General features: G+C 30.2%; 1 protein-coding gene across 2 annotated transcripts; it reads left to right on the forward strand.

The window, feature by feature from the left end:
- The first annotated feature begins 228 nt into the window (after positions 1-228).
- LOC109178639 (ankyrin repeat-containing protein At5g02620-like) lies at positions 229-6,446 on the forward strand. 2 transcript variants are annotated; one of them, XM_019328174.1, is made up of 3 exons: positions 229-1,023; positions 1,995-2,024; positions 6,248-6,446. In XM_019328174.1, the coding sequence occupies exons 1-3, from the start codon at positions 321-323 to the stop codon at positions 6,298-6,300; spliced, it is 786 nt and encodes a 261-aa protein (XP_019183719.1). In that variant the 5' UTR covers positions 229-320; the 3' UTR covers positions 6,301-6,446. The 2 variants fall into 2 exon arrangements, with proteins under 2 accessions (XP_019183719.1, XP_019183720.1); XM_019328175.1 differs by lacking the exon at positions 1,995-2,024.
- The last annotated feature ends 5,058 nt before the right edge of the window (positions 6,447-11,504 follow it).

Raw genomic sequence — 11,504 nt, forward strand, 5'->3', positions numbered from 1 at the left:
AACTGAATGACCGTTTTAAATAAAAAAAAGTCAGTGTTTGACACCCAAAAAAAACTACATTAGGTAAAATTCTAATATTGTGACTCCTAAACTTAACTCCATCCTAAATTCTCACTCTCAATCTAGATTATCCATCATATATTCTCACTCTCAATCTAGATTACTCTGGTCTTGACCAGTCAGCACTTCATCAGCCTGCACTATAAGATATAGTAGCACATGCGTTTTATCCCATAATATTTCTTTTTCCACTTTTTCGTCACTTTCTTCCCTCTCCTTACTCCATTCTCAAAGTACAATTATTGTGGTCAAATACGCAAATGGAACACATTAATAGGATGTTGCCGGATTTGTACAAAGCAGCGGTGGAAGGTAAACCCGACGATTATTATGAGGCTTTACGGCGGATGGAGTCGTACAAACCGTCGGGGGACGGTGGTGAACCCGATGATTATTACGAGGTTTTACGGCAGATGGAGGCGGACGGGGTTGGGCGCCTGCAGGTAACCCCAACCGGCAACACGGTGCTTCATGTCGCAGCTCTCCACGGCCAAAAACACTTCGTGGAAAGGCTCCTAGCAGACCGTGAAGACACCTATCCCATGTTACTTGCCAAGAACCATAAGAACAGGACTGTCTTACATTGTGCTGCGGAGAAAGGGCATGCCGAGATTGTCTCTGTAATCATAAATAATGTCACCAAGAAAGCCATAGAATCTGGTGTTGGAGTGAGAGAGTTGATACGAATGGTTGATATTGTGGGTGACACGGCATTGCACAAGGCAGTGCGGATGGGGCATGTGGAGGTGGTGAAATTGTTGGTTCGAGAGGATGGCGAATTCGAGTACCCTCCCAATGATACTGGAGAGACGCCCATTTACATAGCCGCAGAGTCAAATGGAGAGGATCCATTACTAAAGACATATGGAGAATGTTTGGCGGAGATGCTGGAAAGATTTGAAAAGCCTTCGTATGGTGGGCCATTGGGTCGAAATGCACTCCACGCAGCAGTGTTGGCCGGAGGTAAATACCAACCCCTATAATATGATCAGGTGTGAACTCTGGTACATGTGTATGTATTTTATATTGTCAGTTTTTATATAGGTGTTATGAAATTTGTATCTTAGGGTATCACTAATAGTAGTTATTTTGAGGTTTTTGGTGTGGTTTTTGCGAAAGGAAACTTAGGTGGAAGAGAGAAGGTGAAGAGAGAAAAAAAAAATCTCCCCTTTTATTACATGTACTCCCAAATTTTATTCCATCACTTGTACTCTATAACATGGCAAACAAAGATTGACTATTTTCATCATGGAGGTCCAGGGAATGTGTCTACATCAAGAATTTGTGAGAGGGAGTACAAATTGGAAGTAAGAAATGGGAGTGCATATCCCATGTAGTATTTTCCTACGAACCTTGGTTTTTATCAGATTGTGGGACTCACCAAAATTTAAGTCATTCAACGCAGCGTCCAGTCGAGCATGTGCAGTGCACCCTCTAACAGTGTTATTTTTTTAAAAAAAATAAAAATAAAAATCACGTCAGGCCTTTTTTTCTTTTTCTTTTTTTCCTCCTCTTTAGCTCATCCCTCCTAACTAACACCTCAAAAACCTCATCACTATTGAGGTTTTCTTTAAGGATATGAATTTTGTATCTGAAACGAATTAGTAGTTGTGTCTTATTTTATGAATTTTTATTTCTTATGTTCTAAAATTCTATGCTTATAAATACAAATTTTGTAACCAAATTATATTTGAAAAATTGGTAAATATATAACATATATATGTGTTTTGTGTTATGAAATTTTGTACCTTACAATATATGAATTTTGTACATGATCGTTTTGATTTAGGGTCTACAATGTTAGGTCAATTTTGGTACATGATATAAATTGTCCCGATAAATACTACATAGTTGGAAAATTCCCGTCCTATTTTCTTACAAGTATAAAGTTTTATATTATATTTGTGACGCGTTTTTCTATACTATGATTATAGGTATCTCTGCCCTGGGGTGCTTAAATACAGGTAATATACTTCTTCTCCCAATAACAGGTAATATACTTACCACATAAAGTGATGGATGTAGGGAAAACTTAGGCCCGAATTCAATTCAGATTTTTAAAGATTTTGAAGTGATGAATTTTAAATAATTTTTGTAGAATTTTCTTTAGACTTTCTCATAATTTTTTAAAATGTTATCGACTTTCTACGAGTATAAAAAAAAAAAATTGTTGGACAAATAACTATAGATTTTAAAAAAAATCATATTAAAATGTTTACAAAAGTTATTAAAACTCTGAACTGAATATACATTTACGAACACCATAACTTCTATTAATACATTATTTATAATTTTCTTACAAAAATATATTTTTATAAATCATAAATAAATTAATGCAAAAGCATATATTAATAAATAATGAACATCCAATTACATAAAATTATGTTAATTATATAAAAAAATTGAGTTAATTATATTTTTTGTCCTAGATTTATATGTGACAATCCATAAGTATTTTTTTTTATTATAATATCCTCGTTTGGTCCTAGTATTATTGTGACATGACCGTTTTTAGTCCTACATCAACAAAATTGTTGAAATATCGTTAAATACAAAGACATTTCAATCTTTTTTTTAATATATAAAGTAGGTTGAACCGCTATATATATATATATATATATATATATATATATATATATATATATATATATATATATATTGAAAACATTCATAATTTAAGATCAAAATGTCATTGTATTTAACGATATTTAAATTATTTTGTTAATAAAGGGCCAAAAATAGTCATGTTACAATAATAATAGGACCAAAAATGGATGTTCTAATAAAAAAAAAAATTAAAGTGAACTGCCACTTATAAATCTAGGACAAAAAATGGAATTAACTCTAAAAAAAAATTAAGTTAAAAATTTGGGTATGTTAATTTTGTTGCCACCAACAGCAGCTTGTTGCTGGTCGAAATAGAAGATTTCTACTGTTTGCAGCAAAAATCTGTTGCGAACAACAGGGAAAATCTATTGCAAACAACATCAAAAATCTGTTGTGCTGTCCGCAGCAAAAAGTTTTGCTTGAACAACCGCAAATATTAATTTTTTATATAAATATGTATGAAAATAAAGAGATAAAAATAAAAAATATATATATAAATATCTATGAGATATTTGAAACGTACCATAAAATTTGATTAAAAAAAAATCGATGAAAAATTTGTGTGGTTTAAATAGCGGAAAAAAGTTTGTATAGAAAGTTGAAAAGTTTGGGGTTGAAGGGTTAGCTTTAATCTATTTACTAGTATTCTGATGCGCAAAAATAGCTGTCCAATATTAATATTTTATATTAAAATTTTAAATTTATTTAGATTTTAGATATTTAAATTATTGTAAATAATAATAATAATAATAATAATAATAATAATAATAATAATGTAAAACATTTCTACAAATTTAATATTTATATTTTAAGAAATAACTAACATATAACTCTTTTTCCAAAAAAAAAAAAATACATATAACCCCAATATATAATGTGTATATTATTATTATTATTATTATTATTATTATTATTATTATTATTATTATTATTATTATTATTATTATTATTATTATTGAAAATAAGAAAATATATGGTGGATGCATGTGCATGGTAGCAATAGTGGAAAAAATAACGGAAGTTATAACGATAGGGGTATGTTTGTCCAAAATATTGTATAGTACAACATTTATAGCATAATATATCATAAAATTTAACAAAAATAAAAATGAACATAAATTAAGAGTATAACCTTCATCCACACTTATTATGTTTTTAGATACTAAGGAAGAAAAAGTCTTCAGAAATCCTATTCTAATAAAGTCTATGGAAGTTTTTGAATACCAATAGACTTTTAAAAACTCTATAAAAGTCTTAATAGAATGTAAGGATACATTTAAAGACTTTTAAAAATTCTGAATTAAATATGGGTAGACTTTTAAAGAGTCTTTGAAAGTGTAAATTGAATAGCAATAAACTTTTAATGTCATTAAAAGTCTTTGAAAGTCCTTAAAAGTCTTGATTGAATACACTGTACCACTTAGCACTTTCCCGTATATAATAATGGGATAGCTTCGAATATGACATGAATCACAAATATATGCCAATTTTTAGTATAAATATAATAATTTTTATGATTTTTATATATAAATTACCAAATATTACCTTTTCACTAAAAAAAATCATGTTCCTTAAAAGTTATTAAGATTTGACTAGCTGATAACATTAGCGGATGGTAGAAAGATGTTTAGTAAATTAGCTGTTAGCAGATAGTTGATTACATATAAAATGACTTTCTCAAAAATTTAATTAAAAAAAAACTGCTTTGAGAAGCTTTTGAATTTTAGTGTTTTGGAGAAATAAACTGTTAGCTTTTAAAAGTTTGTTGGTATTCAATTTCATTAAAAGTTTACCGGTATTCGATTCAGACTTTTCAAAAGTCTTTAAAAGTATACTGGTATTTGATTCAGACTTTTATAGAGTCTTTAAAAGTCTACTGGTGTTTAAAAACTTATTAAGACTTTGAGCATTTAATTAATTAACTTTTGATTAAGTCTACAACCAATACGAGCGTTTGATTAATTAGCTTTTTCAGTAGAGGGGAGTCTCTTAAGGAAAGTGGGGGTGGACTTCTTTCATGAAAGGGATTAAGGGCGTGTTTGACAAAGTGATATGGATTAGGATATAGAAAAACATAGTGAAGAGAAGCGTGGTGCACCCCCAACCCCAGTTCTGAGTCCACTGGTGAGTGGTAGATCAGACCATAACAGAGTGCTCTTGGTCCATGATCACAAGGACTTTTAGCTCCTCGCCCAGCAATGCGCCCAAACTTGGGGTCAGTCGATAGTGAAAGGGGTTGAGTCGTATGATGAGGTGGATGGTTCTGGGTAGTGGGTATCGAGTTGCACTGTTTTCGGGTGATTGGAGAGGACTTCGAATGTGCTTTGCAACGTGGTTTGTTTGGGTGGAAAACTTGGCACCTGGCATGACACACATTATGGCTCATGCACTTGTCCACGACATGCATCCCTAGAAGTAGTATAAAAGGCGCGCAGGGGTGGTTTAGTTTAGTTCAAAGCATCACCAGCTCTCTTCTTCTCCTCTTGATGACTTCTTCGTTAGTAACGGTGCAATTTATGTGTCAATTGTCCTCTAAATGTCGGGCAATTGTAATATCCGCCAGCTTGGCCAAATTATGCTGTGCAACCGTGTGCACCATGCAATTGAATCCATAATTTCTATACTATAGATCCATAATTTTTATAATATAAATTCATAATTCTTGAACTATATATTCACAATTACAAAACTCTATGTTCATAATTTTCAATTTTCATATTACCAATTATTGAACTCTGTATTCACAAATCACTGAACTATATGTTCATAATTTGATAACTATACAGTTTAGAAATTATGAATCTATAGTATAGAAATTATGAATCTACAGTATAGAAATTATGAATCTATAGTATAGGAATTATGGATATATAGTATAAGAATTATGGATATATAGTATAGAAATTATGGATCCAATTCCGTGTGCACCATGCATAGTGCACACGGTTGCACAGCATAACGCTCCGCCAGCTTGTGGTTGGGCTCGTTAGTCGAGCTGTTTGGGCCAAATTTATTTCCTCTATTTATTTAATACAATTGTAGCAATGGTTTTGGGCAATTTATATCGTACACCAGGGCGCGCATTGCATTGTGCGTCCTGATGCAAAACGACGTCGTTTCAGATTTTTTTTTTCAAATTTCGCTACCCAGTGTTGGCGGTTAATTTTCTTTTTAAAAAAAAATCTCATGTTAAAAAATGTACATAATTTTATACTAGAATAGACATATATAATTGTATACATGAATGTACATAATTGTATAAACAAATACACATAACTGTATAAATAAATACACATAATCACGTTAATTCCCTACATAACTTACCATAACAACGTCATTTTGGGAGGCGCGGGACGCACAGTGCTATGTGCGCCGTGGTGCAGGGTATAACGATTGATGGTTTTGGGTGCTATTAATCCAATAAAATTTTTGTACCGATTACCATTATTAGCCCAGTTTTATGGTGACTTGGGTAAATTAAAACCCATCAACTCTAAACAAAATTTTATGTCTACAATCTTTATCAAACATAGTAATTGATAAGGTATTTGATAATTCTATGGTTGTTTATTCAATTCAGATACGGAATGCATGCATGGTGTTACTGTTGGAAAGGGAGATCCGTTTGTGTGAGATGAAAGTTGATTTTGGTTGGACGCCACCACACTACGCCGCAAGAATCCACAATTGGGGAGCCACTTACACTATACTTAACGCGAAAAGCTCTACAGCTTACATTCGCGCAGGCAGAGGCGATGATGACTGGACAACTGTATTTCATATAGGGGTGTAAATGAGTCGAGCCACTCATGAGCTACTCATGAGCGGTTCGGTTAAAATTGAGCTCGAACTGAGCTCGAACAGCTCGTTTGATAATCGAGCTTGAGCCGAGCCTAGATTTTATAGGCTCGTGGCTCGTCGAGCCGTATAATATATAATATAACATAATATAATTATAATATATATAAAAATAACAATTAAAAAGCTCAAGATCAAGCTCGAACTCAAGTTCAAGATCAAGTTCGAGCTCGAGCTAGAACAATCGAGCTGCTCGAGCCGAGCTAGCATCAGTTCTTGAGCTCGATTAAACTCGAGTTCGAGCCGAGCTTCCATTAACGAGCTCGATCTTGAGCCTACCCAAGCTCGAGCTCGGCTCGACTCGCTTACACCCCTAATTTCATATAGCAGCCAGGGAGGGTCGCGTTAGAATTATGAAATGTGTAACGTCTTATTCGTTACTATTACTAGTATTTTCACCCGTGCGATGCACGGAATGAAAATTGTTGTAATATATTAAGAATATTTAAATCGATATATAATTATTTAAGAGTTAATTTCATCATAAGTTGCTTATCTTTTCTGACAATTCCAAATTTAATCCTAGACTATAGTTATTAATTATTACGATTTATTCTATGTTATAATTCTTACGTTAATATTCTTACTATTATTATTAACACTTAATTACTTTTAGATATTATTATTACCACTTATATTATTATTATATTATTATTAGTTTCTTTTCAAGTTCTGTTAGTATATAATGGTCGTGAGGCACAATAATAATATAACCATAATTAAATATTTTTGTATTGTATTCCGTGAGTCACAATAATAATATAACAATAATTAAATATTCTTCATTTCAATATTCTTCTAGAATTTCTATTACCATTATTAATTATTCCCTAATTTACCATAATTAAATAATTTGACCAATTATAAAGAGATATTATTAAATAATGCACGGGACAATTTTTTAATTAAAATTTTTAAAAATTCATTAATAAAACATAAGGGTCTCATAGTTTTTTCTTAGAAACTATTTAATAAAGCATTTATTTTAGAAATTGGTGGGTCAGAATTATTGTACGATTGGGAAAGTAGAAATCAATATATTTTATTAGGAAGAAGATTTTTTAGGAATTGGGCGAGAAGTTAAAATTTCAAGAGATTTTATTTTTATATATAGTATAGATTACAATAGGAATTGTATTACACTATTTTATAATATTATAATAGAATTTTAACCCAAAATTATTGTACGAATGAAAAAGTAGAAATGAATATATTTTATTAGGAAGAGAGATTTTTTAGGAATTGGGCGGAAAGTTCAAATTTCAAGGATTTTGTTTTTACATATAGTATAGATTTCAATAGGAATCGTATTACACTATTTTATAATATTTTAAAAGAATTTTAACCCTGAATTATTGTACGATTGGAAAAGTAGAAATCAATATATTTTATTAGAAAGAGAGATTTTTTAGGAATTGGGCGGGAAGTTAAAATTTCAAAGATTTTGTTTTTATATATAGTATATATTACAATAGGAATTGTATTACACTATTTTATAATATTAGAATAGAATTTTAACTTAGAATTATTGTACGAATGATAAAGTAGAAATCAATATATTTTATTAGGAAGAGAGATTTTTTAGGAATTGGGCGGGAAGTTAAAATTTCAAGGATTTTGTTTTTATATATAGTATAGATATAGAAGTATAGATTTCAATAGAAATTGTATTACACTATTTTATAATATTAGAAGAGAACTTTAACCCAAATTATTGTACGAATGGGAAAGTAGAAATCAATATATTTTATTAGGAAGAAAGATTTTTTAGGAATTGGACGAGAAGTTAAAAGTTCAGGATTTTGTGTTTATATATAGTATAGATTACAATTGAAATTGTATTACACTATTTTATAATAATATTATAATAGAATTTTAACCCAGAATTATTGTACGAATTGGAAAGTAGAAATCAATATATTTTATTACGAAGAGAGATTTTTTTGAAATTGGGCGGGAAGTTAAAATTTCAAGGATTTTGTTTTTATATATAGTAGAGATTACAATAGGAATTGTATTACACTATTTTTTAATATTAGAATAGAATTTTAACCAGAACTATTGTACGAATGGGAAAGTAGAAATCAATATATTTTATTAGAATAGAGATTTTTTAGGAATTGGACGGAAAGTTAAAAGTTCAGGATTTTGTTTTTATATATAGTATAGATTACAATAGGAATTGTATTACACTATTTTATAATATTATAATAGAATTTTTACCCAGAATTATTGTACGAATGGGAAAGTAGAAATCAATATATTTTTTAGGAAGAAAGATTTTTTAAGAATTGGACGGGAAGTTAAAATTTCAAGGATTTTGGTTTTATATATAGTAGAGTATAGATTACAATAGGAATTGTATTACACTATTTTATAATATTAAAATAGAATTTTAACCCAGAATTATTGTACGAATGGGAAAGTAGAAATCAATATATTTTATTAGGAACAGAGATTTTTTAGGAATTGGGTGGGAAGTTAAAATTTCAAGGATTTTGTTTTTATATATTGTATAGATTACAATAGGAATTGTATTACACTATTTTATAATGTTGGAATAGAATTTTAACCCAGAATTATTGTACGAATGGGAAAGTAGAAATCAATATATTTTATTAGGAATAGAGATTTTTTAAGAATTGGGCGGAAAGTTAAAAGTTCAGGATTTTGTTTTTATATATAGTATAGATATAGATTATTATATTAGGATAAGTTATGATAATATTCAGTATTTAATATGTGGTGCAACACTAATAACCTAATAGTTAGACTACCATTATGATTAGGAGTCTAGTTAGGGTTTACTAATAACCTAATAGCTAGACTACCATTATGATTAGGAGTCTAGTTAGGGTTTAGGAGACCTAAAGACATGCAATCACAATGATGGCCAGTGGTTATATAAGGTTACTAGTCCTCTCACTACTCACATTACATACCTCATACACCATCTAGAGAGAGCTGAGTAAAGTGAGAGACAAAATACTCGTGTTATCTAAAGTAAGCAGTACAGATCGTTCAACCGCCTCAAGAACTTTGGCGGGAGGTTAGTCGGTCTTGTATCACATATTATATACATGTGATATATATTTAGTCTAACAGTTGGTATCAATTGCCTTTATAATCTCTGCCTAGTTCGTTTAATTACATCTATATTATATTTGAATATGTTGTATACATTGTATAATTGAGATACATATTTGAATATTTACATGTAATTATATTGTCTGGGCTGCTGGAAATTTGATTTATTCCGCAAAAAAAAAAAAAAAAAAAAAAAAAAAAAAAAAAAAAAAAAACAAAAACAAAAACAAAAACAAAAACAAAAAAAACAAAACAAAAAAAAAACAAAAAACAAAAAACAAAAAACAAAGAACAAAAAAAATTTAAAATTAGATAATTAATTTTTGGCTTTCTACTGCTCTGCGACGCGGCTGATTGCGAACATCTACGTCGCTGCTGTTGGAGAGTAACTAACGAAGATGATGAATGAAGATGTTTAAGGTAATGGGCCAGGTCTAGCCCAATTGGGCCAGACTTGGGCTCATTATTATAAATAAATAAACAATTTTTTTATTGGGCCTGTTTTGAATTTGGGTCAGATCTGAATTGATATTTGGACTACATCAATTCATTCAGTTTAATATCTTCATCATATTTGAATTTCTTCTAATTAAATTATCTAATTGAATTTATTATTATTATTATTAACTCTATTATTAAATTATTATTCAACTTCGAAAAATTATTCAGTTTTAATTTTTCAGTTCAATTTTAATTTAATAATGTTTTTCAGTTTAAATTGTATTAAGTGTTGCAATCTAATTGTGGAGTATTTGTGAGTAATGTGCATAATCTGAGTATGCTATTTATCTCTTTATTTCAATAATTATTTGACAGTTATAATTATGCCGGTAGAAAAGCATGTTCATCAAGAAAAATTTAGAGCCTTAGGTCTGAATTATATGCTATGCATGACTTAGTGTCTTTCAGGTTAGATTATGCATATTATTACTTACTTTTCAGTTATTACTCCACTCGTGCTCTTATAAAATTTCTAAAGCACATAAAGTACATAAACAATTCGTAGTTTACCCTATTCAAAGCCTTATCCATAAGTTAGGTGCAACTACACTCAAACGATTTTACTTCAAAAATGAGAACACAAGAATAGGGAAGTTTCTTGGGGAGGAATACTAGTTCTATGGCCCTGGCTTAAAAGCCTTGTTGCTACTAGTCCCCTTGCGACACTACTCTGTCTAAGGAGTTGGTTTTTAACCGAGCTTCACCTCGACCAACTTTCCTGGGAGTATACCTAAGGATTGTCTATAATATTTTGGTTTAATTTGTTTGTTTATTAGGCTTTCTTGCTAATGTGATTATGTTCTTTGGTTAATTAAAGAGTAGCTACAACATCTTTAATTTATCAAAATTACATATTAAGTTTTACTCCATAAAAGTTAAAGGCAAGAATATTGTAGTTAATTCTCCATGATAGGGCAAAATTTAGCCCACAGGCAATTTTGTTATATTTGTAGGGTTAATTAGGATGAAATACCATACTATGATCATAATTTTCCCACAGGGATTATGTATCGGCATATAGTTTGGTAGTTTTGTCATTAAGGGTGGAAAAACTAAAATCTCATCCATTCTGTTTCTATCATTCAGTTTTGGTAGATTCATTATGCGTAAAAATTTAGCCCACATGTAATTTTTATGGCATCCGAACTTATCTTTTGCATACTTTTACATTGGTAATATTATGTACTACAGTATCTCTCTCTAATTTTGTGCCTCGAAAAAATTCTAACCAAGCTTTCAATTTTCTTTTTACAATCACTCTTACAATCACTCAATCAATAACTATTGATATTCCTATCCTTAATGATGATAATCACAAAGAGTGGAAAGACGTTGTTCTATAGAATTTTGGAATATTAGGGTTTGATTATGCTATCCGCAATGAGAAGCCT

The sequence above is a fragment of the Ipomoea nil genome, unplaced genomic scaffold (assembly GCF_001879475.1).
Source record: "Ipomoea nil cultivar Tokyo-kokei standard unplaced genomic scaffold, Asagao_1.1 scaffold0865, whole genome shotgun sequence".
NCBI lineage: Eukaryota > Viridiplantae > Streptophyta > Magnoliopsida > Solanales > Convolvulaceae > Ipomoea > Ipomoea nil.

Excerpts from the sequence above, each read along its gene's own strand:
- LOC109178639 (XM_019328174.1), top strand. The coding sequence starts at position 321 with ATGGAACACATTAATAGGATGTTGCCGGATTTGTACAAAGCAGCGGTG. Across the intron at positions 1,024-1,994 it reads CGCAGCAGTGTTGGCCGGAG|GTATCTCTGCCCTGGGGTGC; the intron begins GTAAATACCAAC and ends CTATGATTATAG. Across the intron at positions 2,025-6,247 it reads CCTGGGGTGCTTAAATACAG|ATACGGAATGCATGCATGGT; the intron begins GTAATATACTTC and ends TATTCAATTCAG.